Here is a 24,829-nt window from a genome sequence, read left to right as displayed (position 1 = left end):
CCAAGTAATAATTATTCTTCTTCCTACTTGTTTCCATAGGGATAAAAAACCAAAATCCTTGTAAAAATATGCATCATCATCAAAACAAATCCCAAAATTGCTTATGTTCAATAATGTTTCATTTTGCATGTTTAACCCATAACTTTTTGTGAATAATATTCTTCACCCTTGGTCCTATGAAATCATGATTGATCATTTTAATGATGAGTTGAAAAAGTCTCTCAAAATTTTTCATTTTTACAGGGTTGTTACTATTTGGTTCTGTTTACTCAGCATGAGTTAGTCAATAAGGATTTGTTGAATTATCTACTGTATGCCATAAATTCATATGAGTCTTTCTAGATTTCTTTGAGACGCTTCTTTTCATCAGTACAATTTATAGCAGCACAACAATATACCATTAAATTTCTATGTCATAATTGCTCAGTCATTTCTCAGTTGATGAGCACCTCATTAGTTTCTGGTTATTTGGCATTACAAAAAAGATGCTATAAATATAACATTTTTATAAATAAATATAAAATAAAAATAAATGTATAAATTATGAATAGAAATTATAAAACAAATTTATAAGTAAATGTAAACATTTTTGTATATATAATCTTTTTTTGGAGTTCTTTGGAGCTATTGATCTTCTAATAGTATCACTAGTTCTAAGAAAAGTTTTAGTGACTAAGTTTTAGTGACTTTTGTGATGTAGTTCCAAACTGTTTCACCAATAATGTCCCTTGCTCTTTGTGCTCCCAAAATTTTTCAACATTTGTCATCTTCCTTTTTTTGTCAACTTTATCAATCTGATGGGTATAATATAGAACTTCTTATTTCTCTAATTTGCATTTCTCTAAATAGTGATTTGGTTCATTTTTTCATATGCTATGGAAAGTTTAAGAGTTCTTCCCTTAAGAATCGTCTTTTCTTATCCTTTGATCTTTCATCAGTTGGATAATTTCTCTTATTCTTATAAATTTGAACCAATTTCTAATATATCTTGGAAATGAGACCTTTACCACAGAAACTTTCTGCAGAGATATTCCCTTTCCCTTCAGCTAATCCCTTTTAATCCTAGCTATATTAGATTTATTTGTGTAAAAACTTTTAAAACTTTCTATAATAAAAACTGCCATATTTTTTTTTTTTGTGGTCCTTTCCATTTCTTACTTTTGGTTATAAACCCTTTTTTTTTTTGCTATGTCTTCACAAGGTAATTTTTCCTTGTTTCCTTAATTTGTTTATTATATAACCTTTCATATCTGGGCCATGTATCCATTTGGAATTTATGTTGGTATGTATATGGAATAAGATGTTAGTCTAAACTTGATTTACTTTTTGTTAGACAACTGTCTAGTACTTTTTCCAGCACTTTTTATCAAACAGTGAGTCTATACCCCAGTATCTAGGGTCTTTGGGTTTATCAAAAGGAATCAATTCTTAAAATATTTGAAAAAGAAAGAAACTGAATAATTTTATGATTTAAAAACAAACACAGGTTTTTTAAAGAAATTATTATTATGGAAGAAAAACAATGGAGAAAAATTTAATAATTATAGAATTTATGCCTTATGCTTTCATCTCTTTGTAAAGTTTATAGGAGTGATCTATATGTAAATTAAAATCTATAAGACATTGGCAAAGCTATAAAAAGGGAATGAGCAAGCTGCCAAAATCATATTCTACAGTAGATCTCATCTATGGTCATACTGATGCAAAAATTCAGAGAATACAAGGTCCCAATGTGCTTATTTTTATCCAGTTATAGTTTTTTTTTAATTCAGTAGAACAAAACACAGTCTTAAAGTCCTTTCTCTAATAAAGTTTTTCTTAAGCACAGGTTAAGTATGTTCAAAATTAATCAACAACTACAACAATAGTGATATATGTGTTCAGTAATATTCTATTAATTTTGAAAATTCTATTGAGAAATTTTGTTTTGACACAGTAAACAGAATGAAAGGAATTGGCACAGGGCATCAAGGTCATAATAATAAAACAGGAATAACTTCATCTGCCAATTGATCATTCAGTCTTTGAAATCTTGAAGACTTGTAATCAGCAAAAACTGGAGAGGATCCACTAATGTGGATGCTGTTGGAATCAGAGCAATCAGTATATTATTAGGCTTACAGGTTTGAGGATAATGTGATTTGTGTGTGTGTGTGTGTGTGTGTGTGTGTGTGTGTGTGTGTCCTCAGTGCCCTTATATAGGAGATAACTGGGTGCATAATAATCTTATACCTGAAAGGAGAGCTCTTGGTATTGTGCTCAGCAGAACTTTAATTCCAGGGAATTAGGGAATGAGCTGGTTCAGATAAATACATATTAGCTGTTCCAGCACCACCATGTGGAATTTGAATACCTACCATGCACACCATTTATTAAATATCCATCTGTTTTCATTGTGGTTGTCATTTTCTATATTCTTTTGGCTCTCTTTCTTTAATTGTATTATTTTACATTTTTCTTACTCATATCAATTCATATGCTACTATAATAATTATTACATTTATGTGCTACAATTTGTTTAAACATTTTTCTACTCATCAGGCACATACTTTCCTTACAGCCAGCAGTATGGCTGGCAAAATTTTTGGAATTAAAGTTCTTTTTTTTAACTGTTTTTTTTCTTTTTCTTACTGTTAATAATAAACTCTTTGTAGAATAAACTCAGTAATTGGATCATTGGGTCAAAAAGTATGAACAATTTAGTAACTTTTCTTCTCTATCTCTCTGTAGAGCTCCAAAATTTAATACTTTCATCTTTTATCATTTTTGTCAGTTTGATAAGTAAAAAATAATATATCTTAGGATTTTTATTGGCATTTGTTTGATTTTATTAATGATTTTGTTTTTAAACATTTTATTGGGGTTTTAATAAATTTAGATGATTATTAATAGTTTGAATTTTAAAATAATCTTTATTGTTTGCCTAATTACACATTGGGGAATTACTCTTTATCATATAAATTTGTGCTTTTTTCCATATTAATTTTGGATGTCAAATATTTTAGTGAAATGTTTAAATGAAAGTTTATTCATGTTCTAAAAACATTGGGTTAGGATATAAACTTATTTATAAAATTTATATTAATTATATTATTGTATAATTATATTATATTATAAAATTTATAAAAATCTTAAAAAGAATAACAAATAATTGATTATGAACTGTCTTGTCTTATGTAGCAGAGAGAAGCAATAAAAGATTAAGCAATTTAAAGAAAGGTTGGGAAGACAGTCAAATAAGCAAAAACATCCTCAAAGAATTCGTGATGAAAATGGAAGAAACACAGCAAATAGAATTAAATTGGAAAGGATTTGTAAAAAACATTACAACAAGCTTTCTTCCTTCAAAGACAATAGGATCACCACATTTGGAATATAACACCAAAATTTCAGATACTATAGGAGTTTAAAATATCACAAAAGGAAGCAATGATGGGAAAAGCAGCCAGGTTATTTCAAGTATATGTAGAAAATTTTTGTGGTGGAAGGGATATAATTACGTGGGCACTGAGGGAATGATTTCTAAGACATTCAAAGGAGAAGATGCAGAAAAAACTTGTGAAGAAATCCCAGATGATTTTAATGTTGAAAAAAGGCACCTGAGAGAACAGCTCAGTTTTCAGGATGCCTATCTTCCTATGTATATGTGAATAAAGGACATTCCTGATTAAAGTATTATGAACGATAAGTAGACTATCTCAAATGATATTCAACAATAATCACATTTTTACAATTAACTGAAAGATGTAGGGAATAAAAAATCCTATTATGCTTATTGTTTGTTAATTCTGAAAAAAATATGAATTGGTGGAACAAATCAATGCTTCATAAGCTGTTTAATGATATGTCTCCAATTCATACATAAAATTATCCAAGATTCCATAGAAGATAAGAAAATAGAAATAGCTGTGTTTAGTGATTTCTAATTACAAACAAAACATGAGACATACAATTAGGAGATACATACATTTTGCTAATTGCATTAAGATCCAGCTTTTTGCAGGACTTCTTGGAAAAGATCTTTCAGAAGAATTAGGACAAACCAGCCACAAAAGAAGGATTAAGTGAATGAAGCATGTATATTGTCTAGATTACAACATGCATTTAATTGGAAAATCTGTATAAGTTTTCTATCAAAGTATACCTAGATCAAATATTCTCAGATGAACAATGAATTATACTCAAAACTGAACAAGAAAAGAATATTCTGGATTGCTTTTTAGAAAATTGCAAAGCTTCTTTAATATTCCGGAACTTTCCATGAAAACAGAAGCCTTTTAACTCCAGTATTCCACTTCTGTTGCTTCCTGGCAGTGAGATATTGAATATAGTTATTTTGAAAATTAAGAATCAATATCACACATGGGGAAGTGAAGAGATATACTGTGTGAGCAGAGTGCAACATAAAACCAATGAGGAACTTCAAAGGAAAAGAGTAAAAGAAATCATTAAGGAATTATATGATAGCAAGAAAAACTGGCCTGGTCATATAATGAAAGTGAAAAATAATGGGTAGTCAGCTAGATTGTACCTACAGTATCCTTACAATGTCAGGAGAAAGTGAATGCTTTATCATAGCATGTAATATAACTAGCATGTGAAAAAAGTTGCACAGCATATGTAAGCATGCATGGTTGATAATTTCTCCTTAGAGGAAGCTTTCAAACCATGAAATCACAGATCCATTTGAGTATTTTAAAATTTAAAGAATTTTTTCCCCTACCATAACTTTTCCTCTTCTATTTGCATTAACAAAAGCTGTTAAATTCTGTATAATTGAAAGTGCCAATTTTTCTTATTATAACATGTGCAATATTATATGTAAAACACATTTTAGGAATATTAATGTGTCTAGTCATGGGAAAAAATACTTTGATTCAAGTTATACCTCCAATCACATATTGGTTATGTTGCCATTGGACAAGTCTTTTTTCAGTGTCTCAGGAAAATATCTAAGACTAAGTTACAGATAAATTGTTTGCTGATTTATACTGGTAGAGGGAGGGAGTTTCTACATTGGTGGTTCCCCCATCCATAAAAATCATAGCTTGGATCAAATAAAAATTGTTCTAGTAATAAATTCATTCTTTATTCACTTTTTTTTGCATGACATTTTTATTTAGATGATATATTCATTGGAAATTTGTTGTTAGATAGGGAGTAAGCTGCACAAAATTTTACTATAATGTCTCTTCATATTCTAAGAACACTGCAAAGCATTTTTATCCACCCCAAGCATCACATGGAAATAAAGGCACATTTTTTTCAATACTAGTTTTATAGTTAGTGTTGCTGTTTCAGAAAGAGGACAATGAAGAAGTGTGTGGTAGGTATGGTCATGGTAAATCATAAAACAAAGACCTTTGAAAAAAATGATAATAAAGATAGTCATTATGTATTTGTTTGGTAGGAAAATGTTAAGTTAGTCATGTGTCAAGATAAAGGGTTGGTGTATAGCCAAAGGGCCCTGTTGATCCCTTAAGATATTAGGAAAAAGCAAAGAAAGTTTCCAAGCATGTTGGGTGTATCCCCTGTGATGAATATGGAAAAACATAAACAAGAAATACAGATGATAGACATGAATTATGGTCGGCATCATTTGAACAGAATTCCTGAATCACTGATTACAGATCCATTTGAATATTTGGGTGTATAGTATAAGGCAGGACTTCTTAAACTTTTTCTACTTGCAACTGCTTTGCACCTGAGAAATTTTTATGTGACATCAAGTATATAGGTATATAAAATAGATATACAAGTCAAACATTTGCTGATAATAAATCATAATTTTATGACCTACATATTCAGTTATGAGACCTCATATGCTGTCTTCTACAGTTTAGGAAGCTTTGGTTTAAGGTGTTGGTGTCAGCCATTTTCAGCTAAACTGTCATTATGTTTTTCTTGACATTATTGAATGGAGAATCTTTTCCCTAGTAGTTTGTATTGTTTGTATTGATCATTTATGTAATCTACTTAACAGATTATTTTTTGAAATTCAATTTTATTTTCAGGTCCAAATTCTCTTTTTCATTTTATCCCTTCCCCATTAAGAAGAAAAATAAAACCCATTACAAATAGATATAGACATCCAAAACAAATTCTAAGGGGAATGGATGAGGAAAATTAAAAGAAAGGAAGAAACAGAAGAAAATGTGCTTTCAACCTATACTCTGAATCTATCACTTCTCTTTTTGGAGATGAATAATATCTTTCATTTTTTCTTTTTTGAATAAAAATTATTTAAAGTTTTGAACTTCAAATTTTATCCCTGTCTTTTCTTTCTTCCTTCTCCCTGAGATAGTAAGCAGTTAGATATAGGCTATATATGTACAGTTATGTAAAACATTTCCTTATTAGTCATTTGTACAAGAAGATTCGAATAGGAGAAAAAATAAGAAAATGAAAAGTAGCACGATTCTGTCTGTATTCAACCACTGTTATTTCTTATCTTGGAGGTGGACAGTATGCTACATTAGTCCTTTGGAATTGTCTTGGATCATTGTATTGCTGAGAACAATTGAATTATTCACAGTTCTTGAGTAAAAAATAGTTTTGTTACTGTGTGTAATGTTCTCCTGATTCTTTTTACTTTACTATGCATCATGTACATCTTTCCAGGTTTTTCTGAAATCATCCTCCTTGTCATGTCTTATTGCACAATAATGTTTCACTACAATCATATACTATGGTTTGTTTAGTCATTCCCCAAATGTTGGAAATCCATTTGATTTCCCATTCCTAGCTATCACAAAAGGAGCTGCTATAAATATTTTTGTATAGGCATTTTTCTTTTTTTTGGTATATCTTTGGGATATAGATCTAGTAATGATATTGTTGGATCACAGGGTATGTATAATTTTATAGCACTTTGGGCATAATTCCACATTTCTCTTTAGAATGGTTAAGTCACTTCAGAGCCCCATCAATAGTACATTAGTGTCTCAGTTTTTCCACATCCCTTCGAACATCCAATATTTTCCTTTTTTGTTCTATTAACCAATCTAATAGGTGTGAGGTGGTAGCACAGAGCTGTTTTAATGTGTATTTCTCTGATCAATAGTGATTTAGAGCATATTTTCATATAATTGTTGATTCTTTTGATTTCTTTGTTCAAAAACTGCCTATTTCATATTCTTTGATCATTTATTGATTGGAAAATTACTTGTATTTTTATAAATTTGACTCAGTTTTCTATGTAGCTGAGAAATAAGGCCTTTATTAAAGATACTTCTTGCAGAAATCAACCTACCCGCAGTTTTCTGCTTTCCTAATAATTCCTTAATAATCTTTGGATTTGTTTATGTAAAAACTTTTAAATTTTATATAATCAAAATTACATATTTCATATTTTATAATGCTATCTCTTCCTTGATCCTAAGTTCTTCCCTAATACATACATTTGACAGAAATATTCCATGCTCTCTACTTTGCTTATAGTAGCACTATTTGTATGTAAAATATATACCATTTTTGACATATGGTATGAGATCTTCATCTAGACCTAGTTTCTGCCATATTGTTTTCCAGTTTTCCCCAGAAGTTTTTGTCAAATAACGAGTTTTGTTCCAAAACCTTGGATCTTTGGGTTTATCATACACTATATTACTATGATTATTTACTATAATGTAATTTGTACTTAATCTGTACCACTGATCCATTACTCTATTTCTTACCCAGTAATAGATTGTTTTAATAATTATCCCTTTATAGTAATTTTGAGATCTTTATTTTCACATTTTAATTGATTTTCTTGGTATCTTTGAATTTTTTATTCCAAATGATTTTTGTTATTATTTTTCTAGCTTTATAAAATAATTTTTGGTGGTTGATTGGTGTGACACTGAATAAATGGATTAATTTAAGTAGAATTATCATGCAATCATCACAATGACAAAATGTTTGTTTCCTGAGTATCATGTGAATGTGCATCAGGGATATGTCTTTGGACCGAATTAAAAAATGGACCAGTTGTTTTGAATTGGTTAAACATAACCTTTCCCCATATGTAAAAAGAATTATAATATGAATTATAATAGTTCACTGCCAGTTTTGTGTTGACATTTATAAGCCAATATAAATGTTCTAAGTCAGAGAATACTCAAAAATGCATTGTGAGTACTGACAATTCTCTTACTCAAATTGTACCAAAATAGAGGGGAAAAAGAGCAGTGTTTAATTAGTTATTTGTTTTAATATGTATCAATGACTTCTCAGTTTTGTGGCATATTTCTAGGTCTAGAAAGAGCATGATTTAATAAGTAGTAATAAGTAAAACTAAATTCCTGCATGCCTACTAAGTAGATCTGTGAGTTGGAGCAAATCATTTTACCCCTGCTATTTCAATTTCCCTGCAAAATATGGATAATAACTGTAATACTTATCTATCATCTAGCACTTTTATGATGAAATAACATAATAAAAGTAAAAATATTTTGAAAAAATATTAAATGCTATAGATATGTAAGGTATTAATATTCCTTTTTTAGAGTTTTCCATATTTTCAAGTGTTCTTGGTTTTATTTGTGATACAGGTGGCAGAAACAACTGAGGAAACATCAACTCTTCCGAATGGTGAACTTGTGGGAGGGGAACAGAATACTCCAGAAGTAATTCTTTTTTTGTACCCTCCTCCCAACCCTCAATCTTTTCAGAAACTCTTATCCTAATCTTTTCATTTATTCAATTTCAAGAATTTCTGTAGTTATGATGTTTCTAACCAACTTGGAATCTTGGACCATATCAGTTTTCTTGTCTTCAGGATTTGCTGAACTATCTTATAACAATCTCATTTAAACTCCTAAAAACTCTTTTTTACCCTTGATTTATCTTCTCTAATCTATTTGATTTGATTAAAATAAGTACAATGGCTTAGTTTTCTGTCTATCTGGTAAAGTTTTAACACCTCCACATATTTCTAAAGACAAAAATATGGGCACTTGTATATTGTCCCACTCCCATCTATAATCCTATCCAAAATTTAGAAGGCTATGTGTTCCAGAACTCCAAAGCAAAGGTTTTCATCATCCCCTTTCATGAACTGTGAAACCCTGGGCAAGTTAGTTAACTTCTTATTCCTATAGGTGCCTCTGAATAAGTTTCAGAACAAATGCTGACTTGCATTTGACAAAGGGATTTTCCTCATCAGGACTAACTTATGTCAATGAAATAAAAAACCTGATCAAAAATACAAATAGTTTACTAGGACAAAGAACTGTGTGCTCTACCTGAGACATAATGATTAAGAAGAAAAGATTTAATATTAGTCAGATAATCCTTTATTCCTGAAAACTATAATGTTTAATTACCAGTTCCCAAGATCTTCTCTAGCATGACATGCAAATGAAGTTGAGATAAAACAAAAGTAAGTAGAGGAGATAAGACTCCCAGGCCAAATTCCTCCCTTTGTTACATATTTTTGTCATCAGCAAAATTCCCTAGCTTTGGTAATATATTTTAGACAGAAAAAACTTTACTGTTGCCCTAATCATGTAATAAGTGAGAACAGAACATTTCTCAAATAAGGGAAGGATCATGCCGCTAGATACAATATTCTGGTTGCTTAACTAAGTGTAACTATTTTCATTGAGAAAGAAAAGATCAATGATTTGGGCATGCAACTAAACAAGCTAGAAAAAGAGCAAATTAAAAGCTTCTAATTAAATTTCAAATTAGAAATCTTAAAAATCAGTGGAGAAATTAATAAAATTAAAAATAAGAAAACTATTGAACTAATAATAAAAATAAGAGTTGATTTTATGGAAGAAATGCTCAACAAAATAGACAAACCTTTGATTAATTTGATAACTATACTGTGTGTTTCCTCTTTGTTCAGGGAATAGATAGTGCTGAAGTAAGTGGAAAAAATGAGGTGCCAAAAGAAGACACTGAAGATGTAGTCAATCCTCCTGAATCAGAAGTAAAACAGGCAAGTGGTTTCTCTTTCCCCATTTTTAGTTTTAATTTTAAAAATTCATATTGATATGGGGATATCAAATAGTTTTTAATTTTTAAAATCTTAGTTTCTGTTAAGTTTATGAATTCTTTCAAATTTGGATGTTGCTTATTGAGAAATTGTAGTAAATTAGAATATCTAGGGTTTCTGGGTTAAATATATAATCCCAGTTCTGACTTGAAACTGAGGATTGTGTTTCATGGTGATATATATAACTTTAATAGATTGAATGTGAACTAGATCTTACTTCCAGCACCTGTCTTGGCACTTCCCTTCCTTTCTCCCCTCCCTTAACAAAAAACCAAATATGTGGAATTTGGTTTGTATAAAACTTAAGCATAGTCTATAGTTATACTTTTAGATACGTATCACAGGTAAAGAAGCCATTATTAAAGGTGAGATTTGTGGAAATTTTGACATGTGTATATTTCAGTAATTATTCAGTAGAGTCCAACTGTCTATTTAGGTGAGTGACTGTCAAAGTAAATCTAGAAGTTTGTTACATGCTTTATTTTATTTTTGTGCTAGATTTCTAAATTCATTGAAATAGACAAGTTTTAATGAAGTGACTCCCTCTGCCACCATAATTTTATAATTATAAAGAGAAAAAATACACTTGCATTTTTATAAAGTAATTTTATAGTCCTTAGGTTGTCTGGGAACACTGAAATTTAAGTGACTTGTTTAGTATCACACAATTTATGAGTATCAGAAGGAAGATCATTCTGAACCAAAGTCATTCTGACTTTTAGAAGGCTCTCAATATAATCTGTTATAGCTGCCTCCCTGAACTTGTTTTTATGTGGTAAAAATATAGATAACCATGTTGAAATAATATCACAGAGTCATATGCTAAGACATAGTTATGCAAATTTTAAATTAGTAGCTTTTGACATTGGTAAAATTACCAACAATAGTGTACAGAAGAAAAAATATCTCAGACTGCCATTATTAAGCAAAAACCATTATAAGGGTCTGAACATAATAGAAAAAAAGAGACTAATGAGTTTGTTTCCCTCTGATTTGAGAAGATGGAAGGTAGATAGTGATGAGGTTCTCTCAAATTTGGTACTTAAGGAAATTGCCAGTGGTGAGCATCTCTTCATTTCCACCTGTCTGCATTTTTTGTACTTCATTGTTAGGTGACATAGTGGATAGAGTACTGGGCCTTGAGTCAAGAAGACCCAAGTTTAAATACAGATTCAAGATATTTATTAGCTGTGTCATCCTGAACAAAACGCTAAAAAAATATATGAGACAACTTGTTGTCCATTGTGATATGACATATTGTTTTGTATTATTTATTCCAAATTTCATTTTTTTTTTTTTAAATGAAGAATAAGCAAAGATTTACTTGGCCTAAAAAGTTTCTCATAGTGCCTGGCTTGTAAATAGGCTTATTCCCTTCCCTTGCCCCTTTCATTTTCTCCTTCCCTTCCTTTTCTCTTAAGGTAATTTCTTTAGCTTTACATCTGCTCCCTACTCCCCCTTTCAGCTTCCTTACATATCTTTCCCCATAAGATTGTGAGCTCCTTGGGAAGAGGAACTATCTAGGCTTTATTTCTTTGTACCACTAGATTATAGCGCAGTGCCTAGCACATAGTAGGCACTTATTAAATGTTTATTGATTGAATGATTTGCAAAGCTTCTTGTCATTTAATCATAAATCATTAAAGCATTAAGAGGTTAAGCAATTTGCTTAAGGTCTCACAACCAGTATGTATGAGACATGAGACTTGAACTTACACATTCCTGACTCCAAGATCTGCTCCCTAAAAAAAAAAAAAAAAAAATGCTCTAAATATACCAATCTCCAAAGGAAAAACCAGGAAGAACCTCCTTGCAAAAAAGACTAAAATGAAACATCCATAAGATAATTCTGCCAAACTTTTAAATAACAAGTTATTCCTATGTAGAAAAGATAATTTGAAAACATAATTATTATAGAAAATAACATAACACCATAGTGAGTTGCTTCTATTCAAGTCTTTTATATTACTAATCTTTATAACTGTCATTCCCAACCTCCTAAATCCTGCCTCCAATATCATTATTATCAATAACTTTCAATTAACAAGCTATCCTTTTATGACCAGGTATTTAAATAACTATTAACTAATTCTTCACTGAGAATTACTCAAACTAAGACTATCAGTAACTATTTTAACAAATTACTCCTGACTAACTACTATCAGCCAAGGTCCCTCAGGAATACACATCTGGGGTTTCTGAATGATATTATTTATTAGTAAATACATTTAAATTTGATTAAATATCTGACAAAAATTACAACACTCAGCTAGGTCTTCAAGTATTAACCTTTCTTACATGAGGAAAACTTTGCTTAGTATGGTTTATTCAACCTTTTTTTTGAAAATAGCAAATATGAAACCAAGGAATGTAATTCAATATTTTGGTGTTAATATGAAAATTTATAAATGATTATGTGATATTTATAAGTGAAATATAGTGATAATTTGATATAACAAGGGCATTCTGGTTTTAGGAAAAGTGATCTTTGGCTAATCCCCTCTCACACCCCAGAAATCACATTACATTTGTAATTATGAGGCATTGAGACCCTTTATGATATGCGAATACTTTTCTCTAATGGAATTAAAGGGATCAACTGTATTGGACAACAAAACATTATTGAAACCTATGCATATTTTTAAATGGATGAGACTTAGAGGCATTAGTTCAAGGCAGTGCAGATTCAGGAGCTTTGTGTAAGACACCCCAAAAGAGTGGGAGAAGGGGGTAGGTAGGTGATGCAGTGGAGAGAGCACCAGCCCTAAAGTCAGGAGGCCTTGAGTTCAAATGTGACTAACACTTCCCAGCTGTGTGACCCTGGGCAAGTCACTTCACCCCAGTTGCTCAAGGGAAAAAAAAGATGGGAGGAGAGGATTTTTTGTGTTTGCCAAAGTGCTTAGTAGTTATATAGTACCAGAGAGATAATCCATTCAGCAGTTTAAGAGTTAATCAGTTGGAGAAAGTTTGATGCACAATTGAGAGAGCAAAGATTAATAAATTGAGGGGACAAGAGAAAAGCAAACACAAAAAAAATCAGTCAATTTAGAAAGGAAATAGCTTTGAGGAACAGGAGGAGGAGGAAGCCATGGAGAAGGGCAGATGTTGGGAACAAAATTGAGAAATCTTCCCAACAAGGATTCACCTTGAGGACTCTACAAAGACAGAAAGTACTTCCATACCTTTTAGTAGCATCAGTTATGAGTACCTTTTCCTATATGTATTTGCTCATGTGTGTTTCATTATTATTATATTCTTAGTTTGAAACCATTTTGCTGATAAGGGGAATGTGCATGTATGAGATAGTATGCTCCAGGTTTATGGGAAGAATATTTTGTTTTACTAACCATCTGAGCAAATGCATCTTTTAAGTGCTAATTACGAGTACTAGCTTATTATTGATGAAAAACACGCTAATGGTGGCTTCTGAGCAATTGTTTTAGAAAAGCAGCTCCATAAGCTGCCTCTAGAAATTTACAATAGAAGCTTTTCTTTGGATAACCAGCCTGAATGTTAGTGTGAATAGGAAAAACTAGCTCAAGAAAAGTGTTACATAATAGATTATGTCTATAAGAGAAAAATCAAGTCTACACAATTATCTTAGGTGAAGAGAAAAACCTTTTATAAAAGTCCATATGAAGAGTGCTTCAGATGTTCATGATTTGTGTGTGATCATTGACAAGTCCCCTATTGTATTAATCCATATAAAATTTTTAAATAAAAACTAATTTGAGAGCTAAGACATTAGAAATTTGGAGGATTAAGAAAAACTTAATGTATAAATTGGTGTTTAGGATTTTTATTGAAAGAAGAAGGATTTTTGGAAGCAAAGATGAGGAGGGCCTAACCCAGACATGGGAAATAGTCATTGAGGGACCCATGGAAATGGGGAATTAAGTGCTATATATGAAAGAAGACCAGTTTAGCTGGATCTCAGAATGCAGGTATGAGAATAATGCTTGAAAGAGGATTGTAGGACCATACTATGAAGACTTTAACACCTATTTTAATTTTATCCTAAAGGCAGTAAGGAGCTAGTAAAGTTGATTAAGTTGGAGAGTGACATGGTCAGATTTGCACATAAGAAAAATAATTTTGGGGGCAGTGTGAAGGAATGAATTGTGAAAAGATTAGAGACAGGGAAACCAAACAGGGCATTGTAAAAATAATCCAGACAAAAGGTGATTAGAGTCTGCACTCAAGTGGCAGCTGTCATAGATGCTGTAGAGATAGAAATTAAAAGATTTGGCAACTGGATGTATGGAATGAGGGAGAGTAAGGAGTCACAGATAAATAGGAATTTATGGCCCTGGGAGACTAGGAGAATGGTGATGTCTTCTATTGAAATAATGAAGTTTAGAAGAGGGGAGAAATTTTGGGGAAAGATAATGAGTTCATTTTTGTATATATTATTTGAAATATCTTTGGGACATTGAGTGGTAGAAAGGAAGATTGAGAGAGTTTTTATCAACTTGCCTTTTGTCAGGGAAGTAAGATGTTAGATCATCTGATATTAGTGTGCTATATGGTTCTTAGAGAATCAGTAAATATGAAATTGGGCTTCCATGAGATAAATTCTAAGGTTGATGAATTATTGACTTCAATACTTCAAGAATTCATGATTTCCTTGAATTGGAGATGTCTACTAATCTAAGGAATGGCAACAAAGAACTGCATAATATTGGTTACCTAGTAATAAGGATTTACAATTCTGGAGTAGTAGAAGATGGGTGGGACTGAGGCTCTGGCATTATAGATACTGAATCAATAAAGTGATTTAAGACTAGATGGAGAATGGGAGAGAAATTGAAAAAAATAAGAATAGGTTTTGTGGGAAAGGTGAATGAGTTGAAGGGTACAGGTAGAGAATTTTGAAATCCTACCTGATTTTTGAAACTCGTATAATTCTGTGAAATGGTGAAGGCTCTAACTATAAGGATAGCTATGTTGGTTGTCACAGAAGTAGTGTAGATGAATTGGAATTTGGATTTGATGAGATTGAGGAATTATATAGTCAGAATGTTAAAGTTGTAATAAACATTAATATTAAAGTCCGCAAATTTTATGGCAGGATCATAAATAATCATAACAGTGCTAAGCAAACTTTAAAACATTAGGACTAATATTTACTATATAGATTATTGATAACTTTCTTAGCTTTCTGCTATAGAATATAGTAGATCCTACATTGGACATGCTTTATCAAGCAAAAAAAGTTAAATTTTTGTTATTGCTTCCTATTGGTTGCTTAGTCTTCTACATTGTATTTTTGATTTTTCTTTTCTTTCTTTTTTTTTTGAAAAAAATTTTTCTTCAATTACATGTAAAATTTTTTTAAACATTTTTTTAAAATATTGAATTCCAAATTGCTCTTTTCCAGCCTTCCCTCCCTCCTTATTGGAAAGACAAGCAATTTGATAAAGGTTATACATGTATAGTCATACTAAACATATAAACATATAAACACAACATATTTGTTATGTTGTGACTTTCAGATTTTTCTAAACAAATGTTCTGGATAAAAGAATTCTCTAACATATATTCTATTTGTTAATATTATAAGTCAAAGATATATTTTATTTTTTATTTTTTTTTATTTGGAATTTTTTTTCACAATATATATGCATGAGTAATAATTTTTTTTTATAATATTATCCCTTGTATTCATTTTTCCAAATTATCCCCCCCTCCCTCCATTCCCTCCCACCGATGACAGGCAATCCCATACATTTTACATGTGTTACAATAAAACCTAGATACAATATATGTGTGTAAATACCATTTTCTTGTTGCACATTAAGTATTAGATTCTGAAGGTATAAGTAACCTGGGTAGATAGACAGTAGTGCTAACAATTTACATTCACTTCCCAGTGTTCCATCTCTGGGTGTAGTTATTTCTGTCCATCATTGATCAACTGGAAGTGAGTTGGATCTTCTTTATGTTGAAGATATCCACTTCTATCATAATGTAAAAGATATATTTTAAAGAAAAACAAATAAAACACACTGGATTTATTTATTGGAAGCATTCTGCTACACTCCCATCTAGTAATTCTGTAGAATATTATTTCAAAGGATAGAGAGACTTATTTTTTTACTTTTTTTGTCAAAGTTTTTTTAGTTCCTTTTAATAATTTAATTTTGATGAATATCTATAAATGATATCATTATCATTTGTATAAATAAGGAGGGGACTACAGAAGAGGAAGAAAAAGAGGAAGCTGAAGAGGAAGAAAAAGAGGAAGCTGAAGAGGAAGAAAAAGAGGAAGAAGAGGCAGAAGATTCTTAATTCTTTTCATGCTTCATTTATTCAAGTTTCTCAGGTAGGTATTGTTGTTCTTGAAAAATATTATTCTAGGAATGATTATGATAAGCCATTAATTAATCTTAAATTTCCAGTTGCAGAAAAACAAGTCTCAATATGGGCCATTTGAATGTGTCTTGGTCTCTTTTTCCAAGGTACTGGTTCTCAAATTTGAAAGGGCATATGACTATATTAATTGGTTTCAGTACAATTTTTTGTTACTTAATCTCAACTGAACTCTCACTGCAACAAGGTAATTCTTTTATGCCTCCCTAACTGAATCCCTGTAACATTCCCTATAACAGCTTTTTCTAATTTTTAGCTTCTCTCCTCAACTTTCCATACTTCCTTTTGTCTCCTTCCACTCAGCAGACCTTGCCTGAAAATATACAAAAAAAGAAGGTATTTATAATTGTCTATCTCAAAACTTCTTATCATTATCTATTTTCTCTTTTACTCTATTCTTTGAAGTAGAGGTTATCCTTCTCTTTGACAAATCTTCTAAATGATCCTACTTACCTTCTGCCTTTTCTAGCAGACTGCTCTTTTCCTCTCCTTCCCCTTTTCCTTTTCCCATTTTTTCTCCTCTCACCTACTCTCACTCACCACTTTCTTCCTTTCCCTCTTTACCATGTGTCTCTCACTTTCTCCTACTCTTCTTCTTTCCTGTCCCTCCATCCCTTCCCCTATTTATTCTCCCTGAAAGTATGTCCAAGTCTTCCTCATTCTTGAAAAAATTCTAGGTTTTATTCTTTCTCTCTGTTATTCTTTTCAGCCAAATTATAAAAATTGTCTATACTCATTGCCTCTTGGCAGTTTTTCATCTAAATTTTTTTTTCAGCCCTTTGTAATCTGGTTTCAGACCTCATAACTCAACTGAAAATATTCCCTCTGAAGTAATTAGAGGTCTTTTAATTGACAATTATGATAATATTTCTTCAATTCTTACCTCTCTTGAATTCTCTGAATCCTTTGACATTGCTGGCCACCATTTCCTCCTGGAGATTCTCTCTTCTCTGGGGTTTTATGATACTGCTGTCTACTGGTTTTCCTTCCTGAAAAGGAAAATAATCTGACAACTTCTTTTCATTCTCCTTTGCTGGAACAGCATCTGTATCACATACTGTAAATGTGAGTATTCCTAAGACTCTTTTCTGCCCTCTTCTCTATTCTCTCCTATCCTCTCTCCAACTCATATGGATTCAATTATTATCTCTATGTAGATGACTGTCAGATATCTACCCATTCATCTATCCATCTATCCATCCATCGATCCATTTATCTATCTATCTATCTATCTATCTATCCATCCATCCATCCATCCCTTATCTCTCTCCTTAACTGCAATTTCACATTGCCACCTCTTACTGCACATTTAAAACTACATGTTATTTTAAACTCTGTATGTCCAAAACAGAACATATAGTCTTGCCCTCAAAACTTTAATCTCTTTAGAAATCTCTTATATATCTGTCATATACTTTCTATTACATAATCAGTTGACAAATATTGTTGATAATTCCACATATGTTTATCATTTGTGCCTTTCTCTCTGTTCCCAAAATGATCACAGTAATATAGGCCTTCATCACCTTTTGTCTGGCCTTTTCTTTTGGACTTTTGCAATATCAAATTACTGTCCATATTTGTCTCTACCCATTCGGATCCATCCTCATCACAGATACCAAAGTGTTTTTCCTAAGGCCTCATCACATTACTCCCCTACTCTATAAAATCCAGTGGTTCTTTTTTTACCTCTAGGATAAAATATAAGTTCTTCTGTTTGCCATTTAATGTTTTCATCACACTTTTGTTAAATACAGCTTTAATAGTATAAAACTATGCTAATACTTTTGGCATACCTTTCATTACTCTGATTTATACATACTTCAGACAAGTCAAACTGACTTCTTTACTATTCTTTACATATGGATTCCATCTCTCATAACTATGCCTTAGCACTAGCTATCCCCCAATACTAAAATACATTCTCTCCTGAATTCTACTTCTTAGAATTCCTACCTTTCTTTAAAGTTTAGTTCAAATCTAACCTTCTACATGAAGTTTTTCTTGCCTCCTTCATCTACTAGTAGGGATAAACATTTCCATAGTTCTTACCATGTGCCAGGAACTGTGCTAAGAGCTTTTAATACATATGTCCTTTGATCTTCACAACAATCCTGTGTTAGATGTTATTATTATCATTTTATACTTGAGGAAATTGAAGAAATAAAGCTGAAGTGATTTCTCCAGAGTAACACATCTGGTGTCAGAAGTTAGATTTGAACTCAGGTCTTCCTGACTTTAAGCCCTATATTCTATCTACTACACTACCAGCTTTCTTTAGTATCTACACTCCAAATTTACTTATATTTATTTTATGTCCATATTTTTAATACCTTGGTAATAGAGTTTTTAAGACCACTCTCATGGGTAACCTAGGTAGGTAGCCTAGAGAGGAACATATATTATGCTGCAATAGTATACGACTACATCAGACCTTCACTCTTTAGCTTCCTATGTAACAAACTACATTATTTATTCTCCCTTAGGGTAATCATTAAATACATCTTTACATTTACTCATAAATTAATAAAATAATAGCATCCCCTTACTTAGTAGCCCTGAGATACCCTCCAGTTTATTAACTATTAATAATCAAATATACTCGAGAAATTTTTTTACTATAAATCTTTTTTTTTTACTATAAACTTTTACTCATCTCTTTCTACATTGAGCCCCTTATTTTCCTAGGCTTAGCTAAACATCCAATACAAAAAATAATAAAACAGACAAAAATAATTATTTATCATGTTAACCTCCTGTGCTAAAGAAAATTATTACTAGGTCTAAAATGACAAGAAGCAGGGGAGAGATCCAATCATGGAAAGATAAGAGATATTGAGAGTCATGATTAACTAAATTTAAGATACTAGGACCAGGGTTCTGTGACCAAACAATGCCAAAGAGATCAAGATGATCCAGCAAGCATTTATTAAGAACCATTGTATGCTAGGCATAGTGCTAAGCACTGACAATAAAAAAGAAAGGTAAAAAACTGTGAGCTCTTCAAGGAACTCACAGTCTAATAGGGCACAGGAGGTACTAAACAGAATGGTGTTAGTAAAACCATTTGGACTGCTGAGATTGGAACTATTGATTGATTAATCATATGTCTTTCCTGTCTTTCCGTTTCCCAAAGGGGCATGTCCTGGTCTCCCAAAACTAATCTTCCTATCTTGGGAGGTCATTTACCCTTTATGTTTACTGTATTTAAGGTCAGTTTTAAAGATAAAAATGACTAATCATTTCATTGTTAACCTAGGTGTGTGATTGCATGAATATGGCAGGAAACCAATAGTGGACCATCTAGGAGCAGAGAGGGAGATGCAGCCCTTCAGCATTCCAGCAAAACACTATTTTTCTTTGGCTGGGGGCATAGGAGCAAATTTAAAAGAATTATTTATTCATATTTACAGCTTGACAGAGAAGAAAGAAAGAGACTCTCTTAAAAGCAAACATTAAAGACAGGTAAGCAGAAAGGGGAAATAAACTTTCCAGGGATGGAGACATATTTCAGGAAGATAGATTCACTGCTCTTTGCAACTAACAGAGGGAAAGGGAAGTGGGCAAGAAGAATCAGTTGCTCCAATGTCAGAAGCAATAAAACCCTGACTGGTGACTTATGTTTTGTTTGGTCACACAGCTCCAGTCCTAGACTCTTGACCTTTTACTTTTCATGTATCACAGTCTCTCCATCCTCCTGCTGCTGGTGCTGGTGATAGTGATATTCCAGATTGTGCATCCCTTTTCCCCTTCTTTTAACATGGATGGGATTGATTTATTTGTCAAAGTCATGCTAAAACTATGCTAAACACATATTTATGTTCCACTGAAAACTGATTTTCATAATAAGCCTAAGACACTGAAAGATTTTGGCATTATTTCTGAATCATCAACATTATGAATTAAATTATATTCATTAAATTTGAATATTGAAATGTTTTACTACTTTATCACACTTTAAGAACTAAATATGTATATTTATATTTCTATATATGTACATGTATAGAGAATCTATATTGAGATCCCACTTCTGAGGCCTACTATCTCTATATCCTTGAGAAAGTAACCTAGGGTTATGGACCTTACTGGATCTAACTTTCATCATCTGTAAAAGGAAATAGCTGTTACTATACTAATAACTTGAAGCTTTATATCTACAATCTATATCTCTGATTTTGGATTTTATTTGAAAGTATTTAGTTATTCATGGTAAGTTGGTGCCACTTTTTGATTTTAAATAGTCATTTTCCTTAAAATGAAAAATGACTACTCCCATTGTTTATAAGAGGAGAAAGTTCCTGCATCATAAGACATATCATTGAGAGTTCGCACTGGCAGAACAGAGAGAAAAGTCAGGGTGCGTTCTGTTCAAGTTCTAGCTGGGTTGCTAACCTACGGTAATCACAAGTCTCAATAGTAAACAAAATACTGCACACATTTTTAAAGTAGTTCTTTAATTAATTATCGATGACCTAAAGAAATATGTAAGTACTATGAGTTGTTTTCTATCCTGAAATCACTGATTAAACTGCCCATTCACTAGATCAAACTTATTTCCATTATCTTGGCAACACCAAGGTTCTAGTCCATGTATGGGCCATATAAACCCTGCATTTAAAAATATAATTGCAGTTACATGCTTTTGACAACAGAATGAATAACACTTCTATTTTGTTAGTTTGATAAGTGATCAGTTAATCAACAAGCATTTTGCACTGTCCTAGGCTCCAGACAGAGTCTAAAAACAAAAACAAAAAAAGCAACAGTCCCTGCTCTCAAGAAACCTACATTTTATCTGAAGAAACATGTATATATATTAGAATGAAACTCATTGCAAGTAGGTATTATTTTATTCTTTGTATTTATATCCCCCATACCTAGAATAATCAATGATACATAGTAGGTGATTAATAAATACTTGCTTATTTGATTAACATAGATACATGCAAAATAAATATCTCATGTAGAAGATGATGCTTGAGCTAAGTTGTAAAAGTAACTCAGGATAAGAAGAGATGGGAATGAGAGCATAATATATTCTAGGCATGGGGGTCATTCTGTGCAAAGGCAGGGGTGGGACATGGAATGTTGAAGGTGAGAAATAGTAAGAAGGTCAATTTGGCTAGAGTATAGTGTGTGTGAATAAAATAAAGGGTAAATAAAGTAAGTTAGAACATCTGAAAGATTTCAAAAGCCAAACAAAGGAGTTTATATCTGATCCTCGAACTACAAGGGAGCCACTATAGTTTATTGATCAGAGAAATGATATGGTCAGACCTGTGCTTTTGGGAAATCACTTTGGCATCTATGTTGAAAAAGCACAGATTTAAGTAAGTAGTATATTTTCTTAGACATCAATTAAGTGATGATAAGAAAATAGTGATAAGGACCATAATGATTATATAATAGGTCTGCAGAAAATGTTGACTGAATTAAGATGAGGAAAGTATGCAAAGAGCAAAGGTTATAATTCTAGGCCAAAAAGAACAGTTGATTGAAATGGGCCTCTGATTCCTTATGTCAACTATTGCACAAAATAACAAAGTAAATAAAACTGTAGTAACTATGGTAGACACTTGATTTTAGTTTTGTTTATAAGATTTTCCTGGCTTTGTTCTATGTTTCCCTCTTTAATTGCCCAGACTTTTTTCTTTTGAAAATAATGCTTTCCAATCAAAATCTTGAGGTTCTTTCTCTGTAAAATTTTTGTATATATTTCATTGTTCCTTAAATTCCACTTTGTTTTTCTTCAGCTTCACAGAATTTTGTGGGAACATTTTCCTGTTGGATCATCTTCCCATTTTCTTGGGATTTGGGGTTTAGACATATCTGAGCCAGGTCTAAAGCAGGGTTCTAATACTGTGTTTATGATTAATAGGTTTCTTTTTGTAACCTTATGCGTTTTGTAATGCATTAAAATATTCTTAGAAAGGGTTCAAAGGTTTCACCAGACTGATGAAGGGATCCATGACTAAAATGGTTAAAAACCTCTGTTGTTCTTTTATAAATCACATCTAAATTTCACAAGTCTAGTTCTTTGTCCCAATGGTCCACAACTAATTGCAATAGGGAGTTAAGTTTTCTGACATGAGAAACATGGCCCAAGTTCTTTTTTAACTAGATGACTAGGTACATCAAAGATTACATTAGAGATTATCCTCAAAGGCCTCTTATCTGAATGTTCAGCCATTGACATTTTCCATTTTCTTTTGTTTCATCTGTAGGATCTCTAGACTCATTCAGCAACCATCATTTGAAATGATAGAGAAAATTTTTGAAGATCTGGGAGAAAGTCCATTTAAAGGATTGAGATTTGTTTAGGAGATGAGAACTCAGTATTTCACTTTTTTTTTCTCCATAGGATAAACCTGTTCTTTGGTAACATGCAGAATGTGGACATTGTAACCTGTTTTCTATGATTTTCCAACTTATATAAACTGCCTTTTTTGTATGTGTGTGTGTGTATATATATATCTCCTAGTTTGAGATATCCTCTTGGAATAATCTTAGAATAATGGATCTCTTCTCAGATTTTTCCATTGTTGTATCCTGTTTAGCATTTACAGCCCTTCATAATCTAGTCCCAATTTACCTTTACAGCCTTATTACACATTACTCTCATAAACTCTTTATTCAAACCAAACTGGCATTATTACTGTTCCTTATATTCTGTCTTCCATTTCTGTCTGCACTTCTCCACTTCTTAGAATGCTTACTTACCTTCAAAGTTTAGATCAGTCCAAACTTCTATAAAATGCTTTTCCTAATTCCTCTGACTGGTAGTACCTTCTTCCTCACTAAATTATCCTTTAGCTACTTTGTTTCTATTTGTAAAATAATCTACAAACTTCTTGGGATTTATGAGATAATTCTTTATGGAGAAGAAAATTTCAGTCTTTGGTGTTCAAGATTTAGGGGCAAGAGAGAATGAGATTTGGTGGATGGGGAGAGAGAGAACAGGGAATTGAGTGAGAACAATACCTGCTCTCAAGTTTTAAGAGCAAGTAAATGGAGTAGTAGCAAATATAGCCACAGTGAGACATCTCATATCCTCCACAGCTAGGATCATTAGGAAACTATCCCATTATTCTCTCAAGGCCTGAGGAAGGTGCTAAATTCCTCAACACATATTCTATTTCATTTTTTGTCTTTGTATCTTTGTACCTAGCAGTCTCCATTGTATGGTAGGTGGCTAATAAATGGCTTCTGATTGATTTGTCATTTTTCACCAATCCAATGAATTCCTGTGACTTGATGTAGCTGCTGCCAGAAGAGCTGCACTACCTACTTTCCAGTGTTACCATTGTTAACTTTGTTATTGCCACTTCTTACATCTTTCGTTATATCACTTAGCCTGCATCTATTCTCACTGCCACTACAACTTCCCTGTCCATGTAGAAGGGGAGTGATGGAGGCAGTATGGGGAGCCAACTGCTATTATATTCACTGATGCTACTATACCCCACCAGTGAGAGTGTCTTCTATCAGAAAATGGTAATCAGGGACAGCTAGGTGGTCAGTAGATAGAGCACCAGTCCTGAAGTCAGGAGGATCAGAAAATGGGAAGACAGAAAGATGCCATCCCCATATTTTCTTCCTGCCCTCCATGGATCATTTTAAGAAAACTCTGGGGAGGCTATCTCTATTTCTTTGGAGACTACCTACTGAAATTCGGTATGATTAGATATAATTTTAGGTGAGTTTTTTTATATGGAAAAATTTAATTCTCCTCTCTTGTACTTGGGTTAATATTAGTTCATAGCACAGAAGAAAATTTAATGCATGTAAAATAACCAAGACTGTAATAAATATTCAAAGAGTATTCTAAAAGTATTTTTCTCCTTAATGTTTTCCTTTCTCTTTAGGAAGTAAAGGACAAGCCATACCACAGTATTTCATCAATATTGTCCCAGGAAAATAAGTTGGCCTGAGGTTTAGACACATTTCTTAACATATAAGTACTACATTGAGGAATTGCTGTGCTATTTATATGGGTAGATGTATATTGTCTATATGCATATGAAAGGAAATATGGTTATATTCACGTTACTTTATATTTGGTTCAAATAGATATATTGGCTATGAATGATCACCCTTAATATTACTCTGAAAATTTTATTCCAAAGTGTGAAACTAGCTCAAATTCAGCCCAAGAGATTTTAAAGATGTTCCCTGTACATGTGCCTTATGCTGCTTCTGTCAGAACAATTTTGAGCATGTTATTGTGTACAACAGTCTAAATAAAAGCTTTCAATGTAAAATCATGCCTTTGTCCAGAAAAGCCTTATTTTCTTGCTGCAGTCCCAGTCACCAGTACTTTAGTTTACATATTGCATAGCCATATATGGGGTAATATTTCCCATAGATACTGTGCTATTTTTGATTTTTTTATTTGCTACTATTTTTATGAATATTTAATGTATGCATAATATCTATTTTAATTTCTTTATAAGTGACTAATAGTGGTGATGT

General features: G+C 32.0%; 1 protein-coding gene across 4 annotated transcripts in view; it reads left to right on the top strand.

Annotated features, from left to right (window-relative positions):
* The window catches only part of SH3BGR (SH3 domain binding glutamate rich protein), a 77,063-nt gene extending 52,442 nt beyond the window's left edge, over nt 1-24,621 (top strand). Inside the window, exons 4-9 of one of the 4 annotated variants that reach the window (XR_012487990.1) lie at nt 8,535-8,609; nt 9,836-9,928; nt 16,175-16,310; nt 19,771-19,822; nt 21,082-21,194; nt 22,582-22,693. Coding sequence is in view for 2 of the 4 variants with exons in the window: in XM_074300504.1 (XP_074156605.1) it covers nt 8,535-8,609; nt 9,836-9,928; nt 16,175-16,276 (270 nt within the window). In the remaining 2 variants the exon portion in view is untranslated. Of the gene's footprint in view, nt 1-8,534; nt 8,610-9,835; nt 9,929-16,174; nt 16,311-19,770; nt 19,823-21,081; nt 21,195-22,581 lie in introns of all 4 variants that reach the window. The other 3 variants (XR_012487989.1, XM_074300504.1, XM_074300502.1) reach the window with 3 other exon arrangements.
* Nucleotides 24,622-24,829: the final 208 nt, after the last annotated feature.

Source organism: Sminthopsis crassicaudata, chromosome 3, assembly GCF_048593235.1.
Source record: "Sminthopsis crassicaudata isolate SCR6 chromosome 3, ASM4859323v1, whole genome shotgun sequence".
NCBI classification, from domain to species: domain Eukaryota; kingdom Metazoa; phylum Chordata; class Mammalia; order Dasyuromorphia; family Dasyuridae; genus Sminthopsis; species Sminthopsis crassicaudata.
This window is presented reverse-complemented; position numbering and strand designations above follow the sequence as displayed.